This window comes from Bufo bufo, chromosome 1, assembly GCF_905171765.1.
Source record: "Bufo bufo chromosome 1, aBufBuf1.1, whole genome shotgun sequence".
Lineage (NCBI taxonomy): Eukaryota > Metazoa > Chordata > Amphibia > Anura > Bufonidae > Bufo > Bufo bufo.
In genome coordinates, this window is record NC_053389.1 from 382,852,552 (window position 1) to 382,867,023 (window position 14,472).

The 14,472-nt window shown below is 41.9% G+C and overlaps 1 protein-coding gene across 2 annotated transcripts in view; it reads right to left on the reverse strand.

Moving 5' to 3' along the window:
* Window positions 1–3,439: 3,439 nt before the first annotated feature.
* Window positions 3,440–14,472, reverse strand: part of RAB24 (RAB24, member RAS oncogene family) — a 52,396-nt gene continuing 41,363 nt past the window's right edge. The window contains exons 6-8 of one of the 2 annotated variants that reach the window (XM_040405368.1): window positions 14,244–14,294; window positions 12,298–12,360; window positions 3,440–3,877 (exon numbers count right to left, since the gene is read on the reverse strand). In XM_040405368.1, the coding sequence (XP_040261302.1) occupies window positions 3,813–3,877; window positions 12,298–12,360; window positions 14,244–14,294 (179 nt within the window). In that variant the 3' untranslated portion in view covers window positions 3,440–3,812. The remainder of the gene's footprint in view (window positions 3,878–12,297; window positions 12,361–14,243; window positions 14,295–14,472) is intronic. The other variant, XM_040405375.1, reaches the window with a different exon arrangement.

Genomic DNA, 14,472 nt, shown 5'->3' on the forward strand with positions numbered 1-14,472 from the left:
GAGAGAAAGCTGTTGCTGGGCTGCGGTTTATACCTCCACTAACAGGATTGGACAATTCCAGCAGGTGGGAGGCCACCCTACACATTATGAGGTGTTCACACTTCAGTTATTTCCATAAATTTATGCCTCATTCACAGATCAGTGTTTTGGTCAGTGATTGTGAACCAAATCCAGGACAAAGTCTAAGGCCCCTTGCAGACGCGCGTGTCCGTATGCGTCCCGGTGCATTGCGGAAAACCAGCGCGAGTAGGTACGAAATTGCACTCAGTTTTGACTGCGATTGCAGAAGTTCAGGTTTGGGTTCAAGGTTGTGTAGATTGTATTATTTTCCCTTATAACATGGTTATAAGGGAAGATAATAGCATTCTGAATACAGAATGCATAGTAAAATAGGGCTGGAGGGGTTAAAAAAAAATAATAATAATAATAATAACAACTTAACTCACCTTAATCCACTTGTTCGCGCAGCCGGCATCTCTTCTGTCTTCATCTGTGAGGAATAGGACCTTTGATGTCACTACGTTCATCACATGGTCAGTCACATGATCCATCACCATGGTGATTGATCATGTGACGGACCATGTGATGAATGTAGTGATGTCATCAAAAGGTCCTATTCCTCACAGAACAAGACAGAAGCGATGCCGACTGCGTGAACAAGTAAATTAAGGGGAGTTAAATTATTTTTTTTTTTTTTTTTTTTTTAACCCCTCCAGCCCTATTTTACTATGCATTCTGTATTCAGAATGCTATTATTTTCCCTTATAACCATGTTATAAGGGAAAATAATAATAATCGGGTCCCCATCCCGATCATCACCTAGCAACCGTGCGTGAAAATCGCACCACATCCGCACTTGCTTGCGATTTTCACGCAACCCCATACATTTCTATGGGGCCTGCATTACGTGAAAAATGCACAAAGAGGAGCATGCTGCGATTTTCACGCAACGCACAAGTGAAGCATGAAAGTCACTGCTCATGTGCACAGCCCCATAGAAATGAATAGGTCCGGATTCAGTGCGGGTGCAATGCGTTCACCTCACGCATTGCACCCGCGCGGAAATCTCGCCCGTGTGAAAGGGGCCTTAGGGAAAGATCTGCACCTGTTTTGTGTTTAGAGCCGCACTTGGTTTTGTCTCACAATCACTGATGAAAATCACTGACCGACCACGGACATGTGGTGAGGCTTTATTGTGAGCCAAAACCAGGTGTGGGGCAACCGCACAGAACAGGTGCAGATCTTTCCATTATACCTTATCTCTGAGGAGGCTTCACTACTGGTTTGGCTCACAATAACTGATGGAAATAACTGACCCAATAACGGAAGTGAAACCATTAGATGGTCACTGAGATTGGTGGGTTTGGCCAATACACACCTAGGGCACAAGTTTATCATTACAAATATGCCACGTAACCAGGAAGTAGACCTTATCATACTGCAGTGCTTTCACCTGGAATATTGAACCTAGTCTCATTCTATAGCTTTAATACATTAGCTGCAAGCAAGTGTTTCAAGGCTCGACATATTACTTCCTCCTTTAGCAGTGAAAAGGTTGATAAGGTGCCATGATCCAGTGCTAATTTTAGAGAACATTTATTTGTGGGAATAGATATGAGGGGGCTATTTTATCAAATAGTTTTTGCCACTTTTGTGGTGTTGTCATACATTCTGGCACAAAATGTTGTGACCTTTTTGCACTTTTAAGCCATTAACCCCTTAGTGACCAAGCCTGTTTGGGCCTTTATGACCAAGCGTTTTTCTTCCTTTTTTTATGGTCTCGTTCCAAGAGCTATAACTTTTTTATTTTTTCGTCTATATAGCTTTATGAGGGCTTGTTTTTTACGGGACAAGTTGTAGTTTTTAATGGCGCCATTTTGGGGTACACATAACTTTCTGATTAACTTTTATTAACTCTTTCTGGGAGGGAGATGGGGAAAAATAGCAATACTGCCACTGCGTTTTTACATTATACATTTTTTGGCGTTCATTTTTCGGTGCAAATAACATAATATCTTTATTCTCTGGGTCAGTACGATTACAGTGATACTAAATACTTATAATTTTGTTTACGTTTTACTACTTTTTTTGCAATAAAACACCTTTTATTAACCCAAAAAATTATTTTGCATTGCCACTTCACAAGACCCATAACTTTTTAAAATTTTTTTATATGGAATTGTGTGAGGGCTTGATTTTTGAAAGACGACTTGTATTTTTCATGGGTATGATTTTGGAGTAAATGCCGCTTTTTGATCGCTTGTTATTACGTTTTTTTTTCGGTGGAAACTAAGAATAAATTAGAAATTCTGTCTTTTTTTATTTTTTATGGCGTTCACCATAGGGGATAATTTATGTAATATTTATGTAGTCCCGGTCGTTACGGACGCGGCAATACCAAACATATGGGGGATATTTTCTTTTTGCAATTTTTTTCATTGAAAAGCGTATTTTCAATGGAAAAAAAGGCATATTTTTTTATTTTATGGAATTTTTTTATTTAATAAATGTGTATTTTTTTCTATTTTTTTTACTACTTAATAGTCCCACAAGGGGACTATAATATACAGTATTTTGATTGCTTTTAAAATGTAATGCATTATCTCTATAATGCATTGCATTTCAATAGCAATGCTATTCGAACATTGACCAGCAGGCTGCGCCAGAGAGGCACAGCCTGCTGGAAGTAACTGAAGACAGGCTCGGGCCCTCATCGGAAGCAAGGTAAGCTTCCCAGCACATCAGCACTTCCCTCCCATCAGCATTTTCGGGGTGCTGATGGGAGACAGAGGGAGTCTGCTCCCTCTGTCACCACTTTACATGCAGCGGGTGCTATTGCGCCCGTTATGTAAAGGGTTAAACAGCCCGGATCGGCACTCCTGCCGTTCCGGACTGTTAGAGCAGGGACCCGGCTCTTATGTGAGAGCCAGGTCCGCGCTCCCCGCTGCACGGGGGAGCCGCGCGGCGCTTAAACTGTGCCGCCGTAAAAACGCGGCGGCCCAGCCTAAGGCCCCTTAGTGACCGCCGTAAAAACACGTATGGGTGGTCACTAAGGGGTTAAGCTCAACTGGTTTAGATTTGACTAGGGCCAAATATGTTGGTGTCTCTTAGTAAACTCACTCCAGCGCAAACTACATCAAGACTGGAGTATAAAATGCCAATCTTGATGGCATTATAATGGATCAGACTACTAAATTGCTTGGACTGTGCTTATCTTCCATTTCAGTCAGGCTGAAGTAGCATAGCACCCATTCTTCAAACGTTAAGATCATGTCATAAGTTCTTAACTTGAATAATTTTCTTTACTCCACAGAAAGCATGTTTGGGAGACTTGCAAATGAAATTTTATTGGAAAACACATTCAGTCTTCACTGCCTGGAGGAACAAACACCTCTGCCGTGACCCACCCAGTCTGCTAAGAAACTGCACTGTCCAGTTGATTGTGTAGTCCTCTTACTGCATTCTTGCGCAAAGTTTCTGTTATAAGAAACTATCTAACCCTTACAAGTTTTTTCTTTTTTTTTTTCTTTGCAAATGACTAAGACGCCCAGTGTGTCAAGAGGTTTTCCTTTTCCATCATTTATGTTCAATGTAACATTGTCCCTTTATGTTACATCACATAGCGTGCATAAATAGCTTATTTGGCATACATGGAAGATGGCAACTTCTACCAAAGAAGGCATGGACGCTTGATGTTGCAATAACTGGGCAGATGTCAACACACCATATACTTTAAAGAAGAAAAAAATAATTATATATATTATTAGCACAAAGACAGTCAAGAGATGTAAAGGACATATGCTCATTCTTCTCTAGTGATGGCAGCAGGCATAAGAAGTCAAGTCTCTCCTAGAGTCCAAGTCCACTCCTTTTGGCTCTGCAAATATTAGAAACAAGTGTGTCATATTTGTATAGAGTGAAAATGCACGTTAAAAGGGTCTGTCGCACTTCAGCAAGTGGCATTTATCATGTAGACAAAGTTAATACAAGGCACTTACTAATGTATTGTGATTCTCCATATTGCTTCCTTTGCTGGCTGGATTCATTTTACCATCACATTATACCCTACTCATTTCCATGGTTATGACCACCCTGTTATCCAGCAGTGGTGGTCGTGCTTGCACACTATAGGAAAAAGCGTCAGCCTCTCTGGTGGCCAGGACTGTGGGAGTATGCATAGGATGTTGCTTTTTCTTATAGTGTGCAAGCACGACCACCATTGCTGGATTGCAGTGTGGCCATAACTATGGAAACAAGCAGTGTATAATGTGAAGGAAAAATGAATCCAGCCAAGAAAGCAGGAGATATATCCAATCACAATATATTAGTAAGTGACTTATATTAGCTTTCTCTACATAATAAATGCAGTTTGTGGAAATGAGAGAACCCCTTTAATATTTGTAAGTGCTTTCTTATACTTGGTCATCTGCATATACTCAAGCTGAAGTGGAGCATATTAGAAAAGAGATTTCCACTGGTGTTCCCTTTAAATAAAGATTAAACTTCATGCAGCGGTCCCTGACATTAATATTGTATGTGAGGTCAAGTAAGTTAAAGATCACAGCGTAATTGTCTGCATGGCGGAGCCCAACTGTTAATACCAATCACAGCAGACATAGCAAGTCAATGATTCTGCTTCTTTCAAGTGATGCATACTCAGTTGTCAATAAGCATAATATATGTAGCAAAATGTGGCCACAGGAGGAAAAAGGCACTCATAGGGTAAGTAAGTTAAAAAAAAAAAGCCTCCAAACACAGGAAGAGTTGTTCAGCTCACCTGTTTTTGTTGCATCTATTATTGGGTGCAACCACAAAGAAGGCGAATAGGAGTGATTAAGTATAGATGGTTGGTGCTGCCGATTGCGTCCGTGTTCACCTTTGGCAGGGGCAAAGCTGCCGTCTGGGTCAGCAAATGTGGCTTCCTGGAAGTCCAGGATCACTACTCTATACGGTCAACATGGTGACACAAGACTTGGAAAAAAAGGGGTCCGCAGAACCCAAAAACACGTTGTCACAATAATAATAAAAAAAAACTATTGGTTTGTAAATCTCTGGTTGCGTCTTTGTGCCTTTGGTCCACCTCTCCACTCGACCTCCGAGTCCAGTGGAAACTTACCACATAATAGATCTATAGAGACTATGATGTTCTTGTATTCTGTACAGTACCCATGTGGCTGGGCTTCCATGACTGTCAGGCTTCTGGCCAAACAAAATCCCACTTTCTGGTCCCCATGTGACTGAAATGCTACAGATTTGCCATCATGGATTTTCACATGGATGATCTGTACAACACCAGCAAAATGAACAAGTTTTCAAGCAATTCTTATCCACATGTGGCAGAAGAAACTGACCTGCGGTGCAGATTATAAGTCTGCAGCATGAGAATTTACACAGCAGATTTTCATTGCAGATTTCACCCTTTGCCATGAAAACAGTGAAATAGCAGCATCCACACACACAAAAAAAAATAAAAAAATCACTATCTGGTGTTTTTGTTCTGCTGCAAAAAATCTGCAGCATTTTAGTCATGTGTGCACAGGATAGGTGATAAATATCAGTTCGCGGGCATCTGCCTGCTCCACCAATCCCATAGAAGTCAATGGAGCAGTAGAAAGATATGCACACTAATGCCCCATTCAGAGAGGGATAATCACTGGAAGAAAAAGAAAAACATGCAGGCACTCCATAGTGTACGCCAGGCTCGGACTGGCCCCCAAGGGGTACAGGTGAATCCCCCGGTGGGCCCCTAGCCTCCTACCCTCTGGCACAAGTGACATGATACAGGAGAGTTACTGTACTACATATCCGGTTAGTTCCATATATATTTGGACACTGACACAAATGTTATTAAATTTTTTACCTGTTTACTAAAACATATTCAAGTTAGTTATATAATGGATATGGACATAAAGTCCAGACTGTTAGCTTTCATTTGAGGGTATCCACATTAAAGGGATTCTGTCATGACAATTTAGGCCTATAACCTAAACATATGGCCAGGTCCGTACTAATAACCTGAATCCGAAACGGTCCTTATTAAATATGCCTGTGGCTCTATTAGCACATTAACAGGTTATAAAAAACAGTTTTGTGTGCTAATAGAGCCACAGGCAGATTTAATAAGGACCGTTTCGGATTCAGGTTATTAGTACGGACCTGGCCATATGTTTAGGTTATAGGCCTAAAATGTCATGACAGAATCCCTTTAAAACTGGATGAAGGGTTTAGTAGTTTCAGCTCCTATATGTGGCACCGTTTTTAAAGGGGCCAAAAGTAATTAGACAATTGACTCAAAGGCTGTTTCAAGGGCATGTCTGGGCAATTCCTTCATGATTTCATTCTCACTGAAGCACATAAAAGGCCTAGAGTTGATCTGAGGTGTGGTGCTTGCATTTTGAAGATTTTGCTGAGAAGTAAACATGCGGTCAAAAGAGCTCTCCATGCAGGTGAAACAAGCCATCCTTTATCTGCGAAAACAGGAAAAACCCATCCGAGAAATTGCTACACTATTAGGAGTGGCAAAATTTACAGTTTGGTACATCCTGAGAAAGAAAGCACTGGTGACCTCAACGATGCAAAAAGACCTGGACGCCCACGGAAGACAACAGTGGTGGATGATCCCAGAATAATTACCACGGTGAAGAGAAACCCCTTCACAACAGCCAACCAAGTGAATAACACTATCCAGGATATAGGCGTATCAATATCCAAATCTACCATAAAGAGAAGACTGCATGAAAGTAAATACAGAGGGTTCACTGCAAGGTGCAAGCCACTCATAAGCCTCAAGAATAAGAAGGCTAGATTGGACTTTGCTTAAAAAAATATTTTAAAAAAAAACCATCTTACAAAAAAAAAAAAAAAAACGTACACTTCTGGGAAGAACATTCTTTGGACAGATGAAACCAAGATCAACCTCTACCAGAATGATGGAAAGAAAAAAGTATGGCGAAGGCATGGTACAGCTCATGATCCAAAGCATACCACATCATCTGTAAAACACGTCGGAGGCAGTGTGATGGCTTGGGCATGCATGGCTGCCAGTGGCACTGGGTCCCTAGTGTTTATTGATGATGTGACACAGGACAGAAGCAGCCAGATGAATTCTGGGGTTTTCAGAGACATGAAACGCCGACCAATCAGTTTGGCTGGATTTGAGCACACAGTATAATACAGATGGACAATGACTCAAAACATAAAGCCAAAGCAAGGAGTTTATTAAAGCAAAGAAGTGGAATATTCTTGAATGGCCAAGTCACCTGATCTGAACCCAATAGAGCATGCATTTCACTTGTTAAAGACTAAACTTCAGACAGAAAGGCCCACAAACAGCAACTGAAAACCGCTGCAGTAAAGGCCTGGCTGAGCATTAAAAAGGAGGAAACACAGTGTCTGGTGATGTCCATGAGTTCAAGACTTCAGGCAGTCATTGCCAACAAAGGGTTTTCAACCAAGTATTAGAAATTAACATTTTATTTACAATTATTTAATGTGTCCAATTACTTTTGAGCCCCTGAAATGAAGGGATGGAGTTTAAAAAATGCTTTACTGCCTCACATTTTATGCAATCATTTTGTTCATCCCACTGAATTAAAGCTGAAAGTCTGAACTTCAACTGCATCTGAATGGTTTTGTTCAAAATCCATTGTGGTAATGTACAGAACAAAAATTATAAAAATGTTGTCTCTGTCCAAATCTATATGGACCTAACTGTAGAGCACTCCAACAGCACTCCAACCTATGTTCCTATAAAACTGGGTAAATTAATTAGCAAACTACCCAGTTTATTATAGATGCATTAGCTGGCTGAGATGACTTCTACCATCGTGGCCAAAAGTTTTGAGAATTACATAAATATTGGAAATTGGAAAAGTTGCTGCTTAAGTTTTTATAATAGCAATTTGCATATACTCCAAAATGTTATGAAGAGTGTTCAGATGAATTGCATAGTCCTTTTTTGCCATGAAAATTAACTTAATCCCAAAAAAAACTTTCCACTGCATTTCATTGCTGTCATTAAAGGACCTGCTGAGATCATTTCAGTAATCTTCTTGTTAACTCAGGTGAGAATGTTGACGAGCACAAGGCTGGAGATCATTATGTCAGGCTGATTGGGTTAAAATGGCAGACTTGACATGTTCAAAGGAGGGTGATGCTTGAAATCATTGTTCTTCCATTGTTAACCATGGTGACCTTAAAAGAATCGCGTGCATCCATCATTGCGTTGCATAAAAATGGCTTCACAGGCAAGGATATTGTGGCTACTAAGATTGCACCTCAATCAACAATTTATAGGATCATCAAGAACTTCAAGGAAAGAGGTTCAATTCTTGTTAAGAAGGCTTCAGGGCGTCCAAGAAAGTCCAGCAAGCGCCAGGATCGTCTCCTAAAGAGGATTCAGCTGCGGGATCAGAGTGCCACCAGTGCAGAGCTTGCTCAGTAATGGCAGCAGGCAGGTGTGAGCGCATCTGCACGCACAGTGAGGCGAAGACTTTTGGAAGATGGCCTGGTGTCAAGAAGGCCAGCAAAGAAGCCACTTCTCTCCAAAATAAACATCAGGGACAGATTGATCTTCTGCAGAAAGTATGGTGAATGGACTGCTGAGGACTGGGGCAAAGTCATATTCTCCGATGAAGCCTCTTTCCGATTGTTTGGGGCATCTGGAAAAAGGCTTGTCCGGAGAAGAAAAGGTGAGCGCTACCATCAGTCCTGTGTCATGCCAACAGTAAAGCATCCTGAGACCATTCATGTGTGGGGTTGCTTCTCATCCAAGGAGTGGGCTCACTCACAATTTTGCCCAAAAACACAGCCATGAATAAAGACTGGTACCAAAACACCCTCCAACAGCAACTTCTTCCAACAATCCAACAACAGTTTGGTGAAGAACAATGCATTTTCCAGCACGATTGAGCACCGTGCCATAAGGCAAAAGTGATAACTAAGTGGCTCGGGAACCAAAACGTTGACATTTTGGGTCCATGGCCTGGAAACTCCCCAGATCTTAATCCCATTGAGAACTTGTGGTCAATCCTCAAGAGGAGGGTGGACAAACAAAAACCCACTAATTCTGACAAACTCCAAGAAGTGATTATGAAAGAATGGGTTGCTATCAGTCAGGAATTGGCCCAGAAGTTGATTGAGAGCATGCCCAGTCGAATTGCAGAGGTCCTGAAAAAGAAGGGCCAACACTGCAAATACTGACTCTTTGCATAAATGTCATGTAATTGTCGAAAAAAACCTTTGAAACGTATGAAGTGCGTGTAATTATATTTCACTACATCACAGAAACAACTGAAACAAAGATCTAAAAGCAGTTTAGCAGCAAACTTTGTGAAAACTAATATTTGTGTCATTCTCAAAACTTTTGGCCACGACTGTAGGTACAGAGGCAGGCCAGCCAGTATCCTCTTTTTCCAAGGACTTGCCTTCTCACTGCAGGGATCCTCAATCATTTTGCTTCTGCTGTGTGAGCATTTAATATTTGGATGCATCCATATGGTAGGTCCTCAAAGTAAATTTTACTGTTGGGCTCTAGCCAGCTGAGTCAGAGACTGGTGTACACTGTGTGTATAAGGCTGGGTTCACACGGGCGAGATTTCCGTGCGGGTGCAATGCGTGAGGTGGACGCCTTGCACCTGCACTGAATCCGGACCCATTCACTTCTATGGGGCTGTGCACATGAGCAGTGATTTTCACGCATCACTTGTGCGCTGCGTGAAAATCGCAGCATGCTCTATATTGTGCGTTTATCACGCAATGCTGGCCCCATAGAAGTGAATGGGGCTGCGTGAAAATCGCAAGCATCCGCAAGCAAGTGCGGATGCAGTGCGATTTTCTCGCATGGTTGCTATGACAGTCTATTCACTGTATTATTTTCCCTTATAACATGGTTATAAGAGAAAATAATAGCATTCTTTAATACAGAATGCTTAGTAGAAGGTCAATTGAGGGTTAAATTATTTTTTAAAAATAACTCCCCTCCTCCTCTTGATCACGTAGTTGGCGATCTCTTCTTACTTCTTTAATCATGAGCTGCCGGCTAAAGGACCTGTGGTGACGTCACATCACATGGTCCATCACCGTGGTGATGGACCATGTGATGAGCTCAGTGACGTCACCACAGGTCCTTTGACAGGTCCTGAAGAAAGAACAGGAGACCGGCAGGTACGCGATCAATTGGAGGAGGTGAGTTCATTTTTATTTTTTTTTTAACCCTCAATTGACCTTCTACTAAGCATTCTGTATTAAAGAATGCTATTATTTTCCCTTATAACCATGTTATAAGGGAAAATAATTACATCTACACAACCTTGAACCCAAACCTGAACTTCAGTGAAGAAGTTCGAGTCTGGATACCACATTCTGTTTTTTATCACGCGCGTGCAAAACACATTGCACCCGTGCGATAAAAACTTAACAACGGAACGCAATCGCAGTCAAAACTGACTGCAATTGGGTACCTACTCGTGCGGGTTTGCCGCAATGCACCCAGGACGCATCCTGAGCCAAAACGTGACGCCTGTGTGAAACCAGCCTAATGTGTAGATCTGCACAAACAGCCTGTGATCTGCTCACATGAGAAAACTGTGTAGTGAGTGCACTATACTGCTTTACACTTGGTAAAGAAAAAAGAAAAAACACATCTCTGTGGTCCATGCAGTGACCTGCAAATTTTGATTTCATGATTATCCAGTTAAAGAGGAGACTCAAGGACACTGCATTCTCAGGATTGGCAGGGGTTCCAGTGGCTGGACATTTACCATCTATCCTGTGGATATGTGATAAATACATTTCGTGGGATAACCCCTTTAAAAAGGTAGGGCTGGTGAAAACCTTTTAAAGGCTACCACCTGAAAAATCAGTATTAAAGGGGTTGTCTCATCATGGACAATGGGGGCATATCACTAGGGTATGCCCCCATTGTCTGATAGGTGCGGGTCCCACCGCTGGGACCCGCATCAATATAGAGAATGGAGCTCCGCAAGGTGGTGGCTGAAGGACTCCGGTCTGGCCACCACCACGCCGCCTCCCCATAGAAGTGAATGGGAGCGTACTGCGCATGGGTGGCCCCCACTCCCATTCATTTCCATGGGGCCAACGGAAATAGCCGAGCCAGCGCTTGGCTATTTTCACCGGCCCCATAGAAAATGAATGGAGGGCGGCTGCGCATGCACAGTGTGCCCTCCTTCACTTGCGGGGCCCCGTTCTCGATATAGGTGCAGGTCCCAGTGGTGGGACTCGCACCTATAAGACGATGGGGGCATAACCTAGCGATATGCCCCCATTGTCCATGAGGAAACAACCCCTTTAAGCTAATCCAAATGCTCCTTCCTGGTCTAATAAACATACTCATTGCTTTTTCAGTCTGTACCTGCATCTTTGAGAGAAAGCTTTCTTATTCGGTATGCAAATTAGCAATTCAGTGCACAGAGGGCGGGGCTGTGTCCTTTTGCTGCACCATAGCTCTGCCGTATTCTCCTCCCAGTGTCCTCTGCAGTTGTTTGATTGCAGTGTATACTTGGAGAAAAACAGGCATTCATGGTGCTTGTTGGAAATGTCCAGTTCAAGCTGGTATAAAAACAGTCAATTTCTGTATTGCAGGCTTTATGTTTCAGCACTGGGCAAGAAAATTACTGTTTTATACAAGCTTAAACTGTACAGAATTTCCAGCAAGTGGACCGGTACTGCTGTTTTTCTGCAAGTACTACTACATTACTACATGGAAGTGCTTGCCACCAAACCCTCACCCCCTAGTTTCGAGGATGGCTGCGGCTGGCCCAGCATTACACTCTACCAGTGTTGTGCCTGCCATTAGCACAACCTGCTCAGGTGAGCATTTAAAGGTTCCCGATATTGAGGACTTCTCCTCAGGTTAGGTCATTAATATCCGACTGGTGAGGTTCCAACACTCCGGACTCTACCGATCCCTGGTGCACCAAAGGAAAGCACCCAGTCCTTTTCATCCCCAAAAAAAGAGCTTTACTCAAAGATGCGTCAACGATTGACAAACAAAAGGTATGTTTATTAGACCCGGAAGGATTAATAGATAGATTATAGGAGTAGATTTATCGAAACCGATGTAAAGGAAAACTGACTTAGTTGCCCATAGCAAAAGTTCAGAGCTCCTTTGGAAAATGAAATGTGGAATCTGATTGGTTGCTATAGGCAACTAAGCCAGTTTTTCTTTACACTAGTTTGATAAATCTCCCCCATTGGGCTTGGGGTAATACAGATTTCTCAGGTGATAGGCTTCCTTTAAATAGAAAAGGCTATGCAATAGGCGGTTATTATACCCACCTGTTTGGACTTGGAAATTACTATAATTCACATAGTCTTCTGCGACCTTCTGAAAAAGTTCATCTGGTTTATACACACAAAAAAAAAAAAAAAACATAAATAAAAAGGTCAGATAAAAAATATTAAAGGAGTTGGGGATTAAAAATATCAGACAAGCCCTAAAATAGCTTTGGTCTGGTTCTCCTGCCACAGTTTGTATACAACAGCGGTGACATGACAGGATGTGGCACATGACTGCTGCAGCCCATCAATGTTCTCAGGGGTCTTAGGGCTTTCTGACAAGTGATCTGATGCGTCTAAAAGGCCTGATTCAGATGACTGCACACACGACCTACAGAAATAAATGATGCAGCTCACACCTCTTTTTTGGAGTGTCGAAAAAACTTAGGGCATGCACTACTTCAGTCTGTATCTCAATGAACATGGATCTGAAGACAATAATCTTCAATAGTTGTCAGGTTCATGTCCTATGCAGACATACAGACCTCCCTGCGTATTAAAAATTATATAGGTATTTTGTGGCCGCAACACGGACTATTTGTAATACAGCCATCTGAATCAGACCAAACAGAATAGTGTTGTCTTAGTATGTATCTTCTCTCATACACACAGATTTGTATTTTAATGCTGTGGGTAAGCTTTTATAAATATAATACTTCATACTATTGAGGTCTGCTTTCAAGAGATCCACTCTACTCTACCTCTTTAATTAATATTGGAAATGGATTCTACAACATCAAAGGAAGTATGTCCAAACACTTCCTTAAAGGGGTTCTCTGGGAACGATTTAAAATGGCTGCCAGCAACCTGTCCTAGAATGTGAGCAGACCTCCCCTTGCAGAGCTGCCTGAGGGTGCAGGACATCACTACACTCTAGCACTAGCACTTACGTATACTACATATTGAGGAGTTTTTCTATCAGGCTGCTCAGCCATGATGGCATATTGTAGGCAGGACAACATTACCATCTATTGTAATACAGTGCAGGTGGGCCATTTTACATAATTCCCGTGGAATCTTTTAAATAAAAGATTCCGCTTCTCCTCCATGTCCCACTGTAATTAGGAGTCCATATATGGCCATGTAACGCTGACCTTACAAATGAAGCCAGGGGTTCAGCTTTGTGTGATGAGCAGCCTTAAAAGAGAACTGTCATATTTTTTTATTTGCTAGTTTATTAGTGCTGAGTTAGTCTGTCAAGGATTGCCAAAAGATCTGATGACTGCCAAAAGATCTGTAATTACCTTATAATAACAGCTTTTATTAATGTCTCCTGTCCCTTTCCACTGCTCTCTTAACAAACCATTGCTATGGGTCATCCGGCTAGGAAGACAGAGGGGCTGTTCTTCACACTGCATGCCTGCATTAGGCTTCAGAGTGAGGAGGCGTGTCTCTCAATAATCCAATCTGATTGGCTGTCAGGAAGCTGCTGGCTACAGCAAGTTTGTATGTGACCTGAGGGAATGCAGTTTTGGCCTCAGAGAACTGGCAGAGGAGCCATCTTGAGAAGATCCTCATAATGTAGGATTCAAAACAGCCGTAACTAAAGGGGAAAACTCAAGGAAAACAGTGGTAAGTGAAAAAACTAAAGATTGCTTTATGCATAATGCTGCTGCAGCAGTAACATATGCTGAAGTTGATTTTTTGATGAAAATATGACAGTTATCCTTTAACAGTACCACCTCCTACTTGTCACACACAGAGAAGCAGGTCCTGTGCCTCTGCTATATCCACACATCTGCACAGAAGGGGGAGGCTTGCTATCAGAGCACAGATCCAGCAAATAAAATCAATTCTATATGTTGCCTCTCTTTAATAAAGTCTTCCAGTTTCACTATTTTACAGTCCCGGCACCAGCCTAGGACTGGCATACACAATGTGAAAACCGTTTTATTTAAACCACGTCCCCTCTCTCTAATGCTAACCACAGGTTTACCAGAACTTACCTACACTTTGTCCAGTTTTACTAGATGTTTCACAGAGGTGAGCTTTAATCTCTGTAGAAAGGAGAAATATAGTTAGACAAATTTATGGTCATTACAAGGACCATTACTGCAATAGGGGCTGCAGATTTTGCACTATGAGAAACAAAAATATATTGAAATACTATAATTTTATGACATTGTATAAGATACAATTAAATAGCTGCCATGACTAGTTATACAGCATAAGTGG